This window comes from Pongo pygmaeus, chromosome 16, assembly GCF_028885625.2.
Source record: "Pongo pygmaeus isolate AG05252 chromosome 16, NHGRI_mPonPyg2-v2.0_pri, whole genome shotgun sequence".
NCBI lineage: Eukaryota > Metazoa > Chordata > Mammalia > Primates > Hominidae > Pongo > Pongo pygmaeus.
In genome coordinates, this window is record NC_072389.2 from 48,354,434 (window position 1) to 48,367,024 (window position 12,591).

Consider the following 12,591-nt stretch of genomic DNA (forward strand, 5'->3'; position numbering starts at 1 on the left):
ATATCTGGTCATCTCTTGTGGCAAAAAGCATATTCTTTGTATATTAAACTTACTTATGTAAGTCTCTCTCCTACATAAGCTCTTAAGATAATGAACTATAGCTCTTTGCCTACTTACCTTTATGTTTCTTTATGTTTTCTGATTAGATCAATGTATTGCATTCCAAAGGTACTCCAAAATTTAATTGAAAATTTTAAATTGAAAATTCAATTTAATTGAAATTGGCGTAAATCCAATACTGACAACATACCCCAAGGAAAAAACTCGAAGTGAGTTTTTTTTAAAGAGCACTATTTGTGTAAAAATATTTACTCAGCCAGGCGCAGTGGCTCATGCCTGTAATCCCAGCACTTTGGGAGGCCGAGGCGGGTGGATCACGAGGTCAGGAGATCGAGACCATCCTGGCTAACATGGTGAAACCCCGTTTCTATTAAAAATACAAAAAATTGGCCAGGCATGGTGGCAGGCAACTGTAGTCCCAGCTACTTGGGAGGCTGAGGCAGGAGAATGGCGTGAACCCGGGAGGTGGGGCTTGCAGTGAGCAGAGATGGCACCACTGCACTCCGGTCTGGGTGGCAGAGTAAGACTCTGTCTCAAAAAAAAAAAAAAAATATATATATATATATATACACGTATATATATATATATACGTGTGTATATATATACGTGTATATATATATACACATATATATACACATATATGTGTGTATATATATATATACTTTCACTCAGAACAGGCAGAAGTGGATAAGATGGCAGCGGCAGCTGATCAGGGTGGGAGAAGCAGTGGTAGTGGAGGCATTAGTGGGGCTGGCAGTGGTTCCAGGTGCTGGACAGGCAGTGGCCATAGTGGCTTGTTGGATAAGTGGAAGATAGATGATAAGCCTGTAAAAATTGACAAGTGGGATGGATCAGCTGTGAAAAACTCTTTGGATGATTCTGCCACAAAGTTACTTCTGGAAAAATACAAATATGTGGAGAATTTTGGTCTCACTGATGGTCGCCTCACCATCTGTACAATCTCCTGTTTCTTTGCCATAGTGGCTTTGATTTGGGATTATATGCACCCCTTTCCATAGTCCAAACCCATTTTGGCTTTCTGCGTCATATCCTATTTTATGATGATGGGGATTCTGACCATTTATATCTCATATAAAGATAGGAGCATCTTTCTCGTGGCCCATAGGAAAGATCCTATAGGAATGGATCCTGATAATATTTGGCAATTGTCCTCCAGTCTTAAAAGGTATGATGACAAATACACCTCGAAGCTGACCTTCCTCAGTGGGAGAACAAAGCAGCAGCGGGAAGCCGAGTTCACCAAGTCCATTGCTAAGTTTTTTGACCACAGCGGGACACCGGTCATGGATGCACATGAGCCTGAAATATCCAAGCTCCATGACAGTGTCTCCATAGAAAGAAAAATAAGGGCCGGGCGCGGTAGCTCACGCCTGTAATCCCAGCACTTTGGGAGGCTGAGGCGGGCAGATCACGAGGTCAGGAGATCAAGACCATCCTGGCTAACACGGTGAAACCCCGTCTCTACTAAAAAATACAAAAAATTAGCCAGGTGTGGTGGCATGCGCCTGTAGTCCCAGCTACTGGGAAGGCTGAGGCAGGAGAATGGCGCGAACCTGGGAGGCGGAGCTTGCAGTGAGCCAAGATTGCACCACTGCACTCCAGCCTGGGTGACAGAGCGAGACTCCGTTTCTAAAAAAAAAAAAAAGAAAAAAAAAAGAAAAGAAAAATAAAATAGCCAATTCTAAAAGTAGCTCTCTTTCTGTTGGATCTTGCTGAATTACTGGTTTGTGGGGTTGGGGAGATAAAAAGAACTTAAAATGGATAAAGTAAAAAAAGTTTAAAAATTCCTGTTTTGTCCTGAAATTTTAGTCTGTTCTGGATAAACAGGATTTTCTGACACAGATATGAGAAGTTGTAGCTCTGATGTCTAGCTGTAGTCTCCTTGGTCTGCTGATTGCATTATTTTAATTTGTTTTTCTGGGAAAGCAGTTTTGCTAAAAGCTGTACAGACTTTCCTTTGTACTTAGTAGTACTTTATATAGTATAGCTTTGGGCCATGTAGCATTTTAAGACTCAATTAATAAAAAATTAATCTGTTGCTGACTGTTAATTCTTATTTGCATATGTATTTCCTTGAAGAATTCAGGATACGACTTCTTGTGTATGACAGTTTTCCTTCACACACTATTTTTGTGGGTGTGTATATACCTGATTTGGGGAGAATTTAAAAAACACATAGCTTTTTAATTTGTTTGAAACAGACCTTCTGCCTGTTAAATTTTGTGCTCTTAACCAATTAAAGAAGCCAATGACATTTTAGTTTTATATTGTGTTTTCCACTAGTATATCCCTGTTGATTTGTTTGTGCCTTTTATTAACTGCCATTTTCTAAAATTTTTTTCAATAAAAGGAAGGAAGACGTGAAAAAAATTACTCAGAACAGCAATATATAATAAACAATTAAAAAATCAACAATAAGGGAGTGGTTAGATAAATTAAGGTAGGGCTGAATCTAATTCTCCTGGGCCTGGCCCATAGGAAGTATTTAATACTTATTAAATGAATGGTATACCACCGTGTTGCAATATTATTTAATCAGGTGCATGTGAAATCAGGTTAAGGGAAAAATAACTTTCACAAAACATAGGAATTACATCTATAGAAAACCTATGCTGCCGGGCGCGGTGGCTCAGCCTGTAGTCCCAGCACTTTGGGAGGCGGAGGCGGGAGGATCGCTTGAACCCAGGAGTTCCGAGGCCAGCCCGGGCAACACAGACAGACCCCAGTCTCTACAAAAACTATATTTAAAAAATTAGCTGGGCGTGGTGGTGCGAGCCTGTAATTCCAGCTACTTGAGGCCAGGGAGGTCGAGGCTGCAGTAAGCCATGATCGCGCCACTGCATTCCTGCCTGGGGGACAGAGACCCTGTCTGAGAAATGAAGGAAAGGGGAATGGTAGGGGGAAGGGGAAGGGGAAGGGAAATAAAAGAAAACCTATGGAGGCACGTTAATAATCAGAAGGGGCCAGAGGAAGCCACCTGACACATTTGTGAGACAATTTAAAAGGCGTCCTCATACATTCTCACTTTGATACAACAACCCTGCAAAGTGCGCACGGAAGGTGTTATTAACTCCGTTTTACAGGTAAGGAGATCGACCCACTGAGGTCAGGAGTGACTGACCAAGGCGGAGCCAGGACTCTAGCCCCGGCCTCCCGGCCACTGGTCCCGGTCTCCTTCCCCGCCACCACTCGGCCACCGTCATTGGTGTTCAGAGTTTCGGTTCCCTTTTCTTTGATCGTATTACTTATGCAAAACGAGCCCAGTCACTTGCGCCGCCAGAGAGGGGCAGGTGCTGGGCGGCGGCTGACGGGCGCAGCACCCTAGGCCCAGTGTCTGGCTCCAGCCCCGCATCCGGCGCCGGCCCCGCATCCGGCTCTGACTCTGCGACAATAGAGTCCGGAAGTGCAGGCAAAGCGGCTCCCGGGAGCGCCGCGCGGTCCCGCGCAGTATCAGCTAGGGCCGCGCCCCGGCGGGCGGGCGGTATGGCTGCAGTGCTGGCTCTCAGGGTGGTCGCGGGGTTGGCGGCCGCAGCGCTGGTGGCCATGCTCTTGGAGCACTACGGCCTGGCAGGCCAGCCCTCGCCGCTGCCGCGCCCCGCGCCCCCCAGGAGGCCGCACCCCGCGCCAGGTCCCGGAGACAGCAACATCTTCTGGGGCCTGCAGGTGACGCGGCGGGAAGCCGGGCCGGGAGGCGGGAGCAGATCGGGCACAGTGCGGTGGGACCCTGGCGGGTGTTGGGCCCCACGCTCCAGGCTGGGGACCTCAGTCAGGTTGTAACTCGAGGCTCTGTCCAGTGCTGGCCCTGTCCTTACCTGGGGGGTTCGTTATGCACTGTCTCTTTGCCTTTTCCTTCTGCCGGAGAGAGCCGCTGAGCCGCCCCTCCCCATGCTGCCTTTTTCTGGCTCAGATCTCTCTGTTCAATACCTGTTTTCGGCAGATATCCGACATTCACCTGAGCAGGTTTCGAGATCCAGGCAGAGCGGTAGACTTAGAGAAATTCTGTTCTGAAACTATTGACATCATTCAACCAGCTCTCGTCCTAGCAACAGGTAGGGAGGCTTGCCGTGCTGTGGTGGTGTTCTGTGGTCCGCATGGTAGAACTCTAGCCAGGGCTGTGGCTTTTCACTTTGGGGACGTTGGGAGCAGTATAGCCACAGCCTCAGATGAGCTCTGTGAGGTGGAAGAGATTGGACAGTCTAACCCCTTTGCCTATGGATAACTGAATGAGTCAAGATCCAGGCAAAATGATTTGACGTAGCAAGGTTTTGTCAAAGCAGTAGAAGCAAGGCTCCTGGTTCTCATGTCAGTCTGTTGTCTGATATATTTGTGTCTGGTTTTTGTTCTTGTTGTTGTTACAGTTCTGGTTGTGAGAATTAGGGAAAAGCCTGTAACCACGAATCAGAAGTTCTCTTCTTTTGCTAACTTTTCTATTTTCTTTACATTATTAATCTTATATTTTCAGTTGTCTGAGGCGTCCGGTGACCCAGGGCACTTTTTCTTCATCCTTTGATAGTTTTATGACTTGAGTTTTCTAGACTCTTCAAACCCTTTATTTGCTTCCAAACTGTAGTGAGGAGAAGAAGCTAAAGGAGCATCTATCTATCTTGCTTACTGGGGAATTCATCACTCATCCACCTTATTGAAGCATCTCTGCTGACATGAAAGGGTATCAGTTCTCATTTAATGGATGAGCCCCCATAAAAAGTTTTCTGTCTAGTTCCCTATAAATTTTGGTATTTTGTTGTCCAATTGCACCTGCCACATTGCTTCTTGCTATAAAAATAATACACATATTCTGATTTTGTGGTTTGGAAAATATGGTTGCCATAGATATTAGGCACCCACTCAGAGTATTGGAATTTCTTATAAATCATTTTCATTTTATCAGAGTCTATTGATGCATTTTGTACTGTTCTTTTTAAAGATTTTTTTCACAACCCATTTCGAATATCACAGGAGATTAAACAGGCATTTGCTAACCTATAAGAAACAAAGCCCTTGCTGAAAAAATCTTGTTAGTTTAGATGGCTCGATTTGGACATTGGTGGTCTCGTGAGCAGTTATGCTTATACACGTTGAGTGCTTTAAGTATCCTTGTTCCTTCAGTGTACATATCTAAAAAAAATGGAACCCCCAGGAGTTTATTTTGCATTGTGATTCAATTCTTGTGTAAACCTACAGGAGACCTGACAGATGCCAAAACAAAGGAACAGTTGGGATCCAGGCAGCATGAGGTAGAATGGCAAACCTACCAGGGTATTCTGAAGAAGACAAGAGTCATGGAAAAAACCAAGTGGCTGGATATCAAAGGAAATCATGGTAAGAGCCAAGAGCCAGATACAATAAAGACAAGAGATTTTTTCCCCCTTCAGGAACCTAGATTTTCCAACTTAGATTGTAAAATTATAAAGTGGGACATTGTAACATAGATTTACATATACTAAAGGTCACAACTCTGAAATACAACTATATAATGTGGTTTTAAAACTTCAAATGTCATTGTTAGCCTTTGAGATGACAATTGGTATGGTCCTTTTTTTGTGACATATGCTGCTTCTTTTTTTTATTATTATTATACTTTAAGTTCTGAGATACATGTGCAGAATGTGCAGGTTTGTTACATAGGTATACATGTGCCATGGTGGTTTGCTGCACCCATCAACCTGTCATCTACATTAGGTATTTCTCCTAATGCTATCCCTCCCCCCGCCCCCTATCCCCCAGTCCTTTCTTCTGTACATGGAAAAAATATGAGTTTTAGCAAAATTCATGCAGACAGATGTTTTAATAAATATACATTTTGCTAAGTGAAAGAAGCCAAACCCATAAGTCTGCATACTGTATGATTTCATTTATATGACATTCAGGAAAAGGCAAAACAATAGACGGAGAACAGATTGTAGTTACCAGAGGATAGGGATTGGGAGAGAGATTAACTGCAAACAAGCATCATGGAGAATTTTTGGTGGTGATGGAACTAGTCTATATTTTGATTGTGGTGGTGGACTTCAGGTTCACTACATATTTGTCAAAATCCATAGAACTGTAAGTCACAAAGAATGAATTTTACTGTGTGCAAATTTTAAAAATTTTGCTTTTATTTTTTCTTTTTAAAATTTACTATTATTATTATTATTATTATTATTTTGTGAGACAGAGTCTCACTCTGTCACCCAGGCTGGAGTGTAGTAGTGCAATCTCAGCTCACTGCAACCTTCGTCTCCCGAGTTCAAGCGATTCCCCTGCCTCAACCTCCTGAGTAGCTGGGATTACAGACAGGTACCACCCTGCCCAGTTAATTGTTTTTTTTTTTTTTTGGTATTTTTAGAAGAGGTGGGGTTTCACCACATTGGCCAGGCTGGTCTGGAACTCCTGACCTCAAATGATCTGCCCCCCCCTCAGCCTCCTAAAGTGGTGAGATTACAGGCGTGAGCCACCACGCCCGGCTTATTATTTTTTTGACAGGGTCTTGCTCTGTCACTCAGCCTGGAGTGCAGTGGTGTGAGTATAGCTCACTGCAGCCTTGACCTGAGCTTAAATGATCCTCCCACCTCAGCCCCCCAAGTAGCTGGGACTACAAGCATGCATCACCATACCTGGCTAATTTTTGAAGTTTTTTTTTGTGGAGATGGGGTCTTGCTATGTTGCTTAGGCTGATCTCAGACTCCTGGGCTCAAGTGTTCCTCCTACCTCATTCTCCCAAAGTGCTGGGATTACAGGTGTGAGTCACTGCACCTAGCCTAAAAATTTTAAATTGCAAACAAATCTCCATAGGCATGAACAGGGAAATGGATAATCCTTTCCCTTTTTTAGATTATCGTTGTGTTGGTAAGGAAATGAACTCTTCTCCAAAAGAGTCCTGATGGTAGTGTATTTGTTTGATTCATAAAGGCTGACTTTTTTATTAGCTAAGTACTTCATTTGTCTACTTTATCTGATCAGTGGATCAGGCATGAATCCACTTCTTGCTGGCTTTTAGAATCACATGATTAAGACAAGAGCAACTACAGTTCAGTCTTATAATTTCAAAGTTATTTATTCTGAGTGGTATAGAATTCAAAGTACCTGTTTTTCTCTAGTATACTAAGTGCCTTAAATAAGTTTCTAGATAATCTGAATTTTGTTAAGATATCAAAATTTTAAAGTATCAATCTAATTGATTGGCATTCTACCATTAAAAGTGTTATAGAAAGATGACAGAGGCTGCTACGGTCACGCCATGGCTAGCTAAGTCTGTGCCAGCAGAGGCAGAGAGCTTGGGGTGGGCCAGTTGCCCCTGTTGGAGCCTCAGTTAAATCTGAACATCCCACTGTCCCAACCCTCTCACAGATGTGCACCGGGCTGTACTTTGGCTTAAGACTGCAGGTGGACATCTCCACTGCCCAGGAATCATCGAGTGTGTAGACAGGACAGCCTCCATGGAAGGCTGGTCATACCAGAGTCCCACCTTGGCATAGGCCTTGCCATTGAGGCAGCTCTACTGTCTGTGCTGGTCTGAGGGTGGGCTGCCTGTCATGGGGGCAGCTGTTTCCCAGGGGGTGTTCATTGCCGTCATCTGCAACGCCTCATAGGCTTCTTGCTGCTTCTGCTCCGAGTCATTCTCTGCCGGGCCTACACTCTTGCTCTGCCAATATTGACTGTCTCTACAGATTTAGTCCCAACTCCAGCCCTGGCCTCTATCCTGAAAAGGTTCCACTGCCCAAGAAACCTAGCCATGAAGGCAGCTACCTGCTGCAGCCCTGAAGGCTCCTGGCTTAGCCTGGAGCTTAGGACCTAAGTCCATCCCACCCACATCCTGGAATCAAGATTCCAGGGTTTTAGCCAGCCTAGGGACTAGAACTTGGAGCCTAACCTGCTTGGATTGGATTTAGCAACCCAGAGTCTGGCCATACTGGTTCTAGGAGAAGCTCAGTGGCCCTAGAGAGATGGGCCATGGTGGGAGTTCATGAGTTGGTGGTAGGGCCAGGGCCATCTGGACTCTGTTCTGAGTCAGGGGCTGAGTCTACCCTTTCCTTAGGCTAAGCACTTCTAGGTGGGGGAAGCAAACTGAAACCCATGGCAATAATGGGAGGTTGTCCAGGATGGGTCCCTCTCCTAGTCCTCCCACTATTTGCTGAATAGTAAATGGAATGGCTCTACCCTGGGTGTGTGTGTGGGAGAATTGTTATAGAAAGAATTATTTTCCCTTAGTCATTAAAGAAAATGTTTGTATTCTTTTTTTAATGTGGATGAATGTTTGCTTTTTTTTTTTTAATTAGATGCATTCAATATTCCAAGTCTGGACAGCGTCAAGAATTATTACAGGTACTGTAATAAACAGAAGACAGACCACTATGTAGAGTCAGTGTTATAAGGAGGGTGTGGTCAATTCAATGAATGAGAGAAAACTTTAAAAAACATTTTAAGAGGCAGGGGTCTCGCTATTTTGCCCAGGCTAGCTCTGAACGCCTGAGCTCAAACGATCCTCCTGCCTCAGACTCCTGTGTAGCTGGGGCTGCAGGCACATGCTACTGTGCCTAGCTGAAAACATTTTTTAACAGATAAAATTTTTCTATAAAGAATCTCTGGTAATTTAAAAAATGAGCCTTTTTGTCTTTTTGTGACAGATGCATTTCTTTTTGTTTAGAGTTTTTCTTTCCTTTGATTCTTTCTGTTTCATATACAGGCATACCTCGTTTTATTATGCTTCGCCTTATTGACTTTGCAGATGTTGCGTTTTTTACAAATTGAGAGTTTGTGGCAAGCCTGCTTTGAGCAAGTCTATGGGAGCCATTTTTCCAACAGCATGTGCTCACTTCCTGTCTCTTGTGTCTCATTTTGGTAATTCTCACAATATTTCAAACTTTTTCATTATATCTTTTATGGTGATCTGTGATCAGTGACCTTTGATGTTACTATTGTAATTGTTTTGGGGTGCTACAAACCTTGCCCATATAAGTCCAGGAACTTAATCAATAAGTGCTGTATGTGTTCTGGGTTCTGAGTGCTCCACCAACCAGCTGTTCTCCCATCTCTCTCCCTCTCCTCCAGCCTCCCTATTTCCTGAGACAAAACAATATTAAAATTAGGCCAGTTAATAACCCTACAATGGCCTCTAAGTGTTCAAGTGAAAGGAAGGGCCCAACATCTCTCACTTGAAATCAAAAGGTAGAAATGATGAAGCTTGGTGAGGAAGGCTGTTGAAAGGCTTTCAGATAGGCTGAAAGCTAGGCCTCTTGAGCTGCAGCAGTGAGCCAAGTTGTGAAGGCAAAGGAAAAGTTCTTGAAGGAAATTAAAAGTGCTCCTCCAGTGAACAGATGAATGATTAGAAAGTGAAACAGTCCTACTGCTGATGTGGAGAACGTTTTCGTGTTCTGGATAGACAATCAAACCATCTACAACATTCACTTAAGCCAAAGCCTAATCCAGCGCAAGATCCTAACCCCCTTCAATTCTATGAAGACTGAGAGAGGTAAGGAAGCAGCAGAAGAAAAGTTGGAAGCTGGCAGAGTTTGGTTCATGAGGTTTAAGGAAAGAAGTCGACTCCATAACATAAATATGCAGTATGACGCAGCAAGTGCTGATTGATGGAGAAGCTGCAGCAAGTGACCCAGAAGATCTAGCTAAGATAATTGATGAAGATGGCTGCACTAAACAACAGATTTTCCATGTAAATGAAACAGGCTTCTTTTGGAAGAAGATGCCATCTAGGACTTTTATAGCTAGAGAAAAGTCAATCCCTGGCTTCAAAGGACAGGCTGACTATTGCTAGAGGTCCATGCAGCTGATTTTTTTTTTTTTTTTTTTGAGAAAGTTACACAATAATTTATTTAGGGCCTCCTTTCCCCACCCTTGCAGTCTCTAGGTCACTTTTTCTGTTTGTAGATTTTGCGCGCCAGCCCCAGAAAGATGACTGGGGGCAGGGGAGCTGCGTACTGTTCAATGAGACCCATAACGTGGCTGTAACTGTCTTCCTATTATTGCAAGAACACAGCCGGCAGATCCAGCTCCTCATATATTGCCTTCACCGGGGCCACCTTCTCGGCCTCCTTCTGCCCAAAATTCTCCTTCAGAATCTGGTACTGTTCTGGAGTGGCCCGTTGCAGACACTGAACCACCAGCCAGCTGCATTTGTTTTCCTGGATGTCAGTGTCAACTTTGCCGGTCACATTGGGGTCCCCAAAGAGGTGAAGGTAATCATCCTGATCTGAAAGAACTCTCCCTCTCCCATCTCCAGCAGGATCTTCTTGGCATTGGTATGCTCCTTCTCTCTATCAATACCTGCCATGTACATGGCTGCAGCTACAGGAAGGTAGAAGGAGTAACAACTGCCTTGTACTTGACACTAGATTTGTACCTCTTTTCAGTGAATCTGCCAAGATCTGCATTGCCCTGGGGGGCTGTGATGAGGTCCAGGGTCTGCCCAGTCTCAGTCTGATAGAAACTCTGCAGGAAGAGCTGGATCAGGTTCAGGTAATAGGGCTGCTCCTGGCAATAGAGCTTCAGCAGGCGGTACGTACATGCTTCCCTTCCAGAAGCATAGCAACATTGATGGCATCCAAACCCATGTCCAGCTTCTGATATCAGCAGATCTGTCCCCGGTGGGTGAGGGATGAATCCGTCATGTCATCTGCCACCAGGAAGAAAGCTTGCAGCAGTTCCACGCACCAGCCCATAGTCAGGGACCGCTGGAGACTCTCAGCATCCTGTTTCCTTGGCTCCACCAGCTCCCAGAATGCTACTAGCACCGTCAAAGCCCGGTGATACTTGCCTCCAATGGCATTGTACTACAGGACCTCCTTGAGCTGGGTGATAGCATCTCCTGTCTCTGGGTGCCCCATCTCATCCTCAGTCAGCACCCTAACAATCTGGGAGAAGCACTGAACGAAATCCTGCTTTTCTTGGACAGAAATGTCTGATTTCTGGTCTCCATTCATTCTGAGGGAGGATCAAAGGGCTCTGTTCCTGGATGTGGGTTCCTGCTCCATAGCTGATGACTTTAAGTGGAGCCAATGCCCATTTACCATTCTGAAAATCCTTGGGTGCTTAAGTGTTATGCTAAATCTACTCTGCCTGTGTTCTATATATGGAACAACAAAGCCTGGATAATAATAGCACATCTGTTTACAGCATGGTTTACTGAATATTTTAAGTCCACTGTTGAGAACTACTGCTCAGAAAAAAACATTCCCTTCAAAATATCAATGGTCATTGACAATGCACCTGGTCACTCAAGAGCTCTGAGGAAGATGTACAAGGAGATGAATGTTATTTTCATGCCTGCTAGCACAGTATTCATTCTGTAGCCAATGGATCAAGGAGTAATTTCAATGTTCAGCTCTTACTATTTAAGAAACACATTTCATAAGACCATAGCTGCCTTAGATTATGATTCCTCTGATGGATGTGGGCAGTCAATTGAAAAATTTATGGAAAGGATTCACCATTCTAGATGCCATTAAGAACAGTTGCAATTAATGGGAGGAGGTTAAAATAACAACATGAACAGGAGGGAAGAAGTTGATTCCAACCCTCATGGGTGACTTTGAGGGGTTCAAGACTTCAGTGGAGGAACTAACTGTAAATGTGGAAATAGCAAGAGAACTAGAATTAGAAGTGGAGCCTGAAGAGGTGACTAAATTGCTGCAATCTTATGATAAAACTTGAACAGAAGACAAGTTGCTTCTTATGGATGAGCAGAAAAAGTGGTTTCTTGAGAAGGAATCTACTCCTTCTAAATATGGTGTGAACATTTTTGAAATGACAACAAAGGATTTAGAATTATACATAAACTTAGTTGATAAAGCAATGACAGTGTTGGAGAGGATTGGATTTCTTTGGGTAAAATGCTATCAAGCAGCATTGCATGCTACAGAGAAATTCTTTTTTTTTTTTTTTTTGAGATGGAGGCTTGCTCTGTCACCCCGGCTGGGGTGCAGTGGTGCGATCTTGGCTCACTGCAACCTCCGCCTCCCGGGTTCAGGCGATTCTCCTGCCTCAGCCTCCTAAGTAGCTGGGACTACAGGCGCCTGCCACCATGCCCTGCTAATTTTTGTATTTTAGTAGAGACGGGGTTTCACCATATTGGCCAGGCTGGTCTTGAATTCCTGACCTCGTGATCTGCCCACCTCGGCCTCCCAAAGTGCTGGGATTACAGGAGTGAGCCACCACGCCCGGCCAAGAAATTCTTGTGAAAGGAAAAGTCAATTGATGTAGCAAACTTCATGGTTGCCTTATTTTAAGAAATTACCACAGCCACCCCAACCACCACCCTGATCAGTCAGCAGCCACCAACATCAAAACAAAACCCTCCACCAGTAAAAAGATTTTGACTCACTGAAGGCTCAGATGATCATTAGCATTTTTAGCAGTAAGGTTTTTTTTTTTTTTTTGAGACAGGGTCTCTCTGTCACCCAGGCTGGAGTGCAATGGCGCAATCTCAGCTCACTGCAATCTCCACCTCCCAGGCTCAAAGTGATCCTCCCACCTCAGCCTCTCAGGTAGCTGGGACCACGAGCGTGAGCCACCATG

The 12,591-nt window shown here is 44.3% G+C and overlaps 2 protein-coding genes and 2 pseudogenes across 13 annotated transcripts in view; 2 read left to right on the top strand and 2 right to left on the bottom strand.

Moving 5' to 3' along the window:
• The window catches only part of UBR1 (ubiquitin protein ligase E3 component n-recognin 1), a 228,767-nt gene that overhangs the window by 178,746 nt on the left and 37,430 nt on the right, over window positions 1–12,591 (bottom strand). The window lies entirely within an intron of this gene.
• Window positions 753–1,929, top strand: LOC129014621 (signal peptidase complex subunit 2-like; annotated as a pseudogene).
• TMEM62 (transmembrane protein 62) overlaps window positions 2,460–12,591 on the top strand; it is a 49,082-nt gene continuing 38,950 nt past the window's right edge. For 4 of the 12 annotated variants that reach the window (XM_054452136.2, XM_054452138.2, XM_054452137.2 and 1 more), the window contains exons 1-4: window positions 2,460–3,744; window positions 4,019–4,130; window positions 5,263–5,400; window positions 8,340–8,385. In XM_054452136.2, the coding sequence (XP_054308111.1) occupies window positions 3,565–3,744; window positions 4,019–4,130; window positions 5,263–5,400; window positions 8,340–8,385 (476 nt within the window). In that variant the 5' untranslated portion in view covers window positions 2,460–3,564. Of the gene's footprint in view, window positions 3,745–4,018; window positions 4,131–5,262; window positions 5,401–8,339; window positions 8,386–12,591 lie in introns of those variants that run through there. The other 8 variants (XM_054452142.2, XM_054452144.2, XM_054452145.2 and 5 more) reach the window with 4 other exon arrangements.
• On the bottom strand, window positions 9,927–11,022 carry LOC129014622 (farnesyl pyrophosphate synthase-like; annotated as a pseudogene).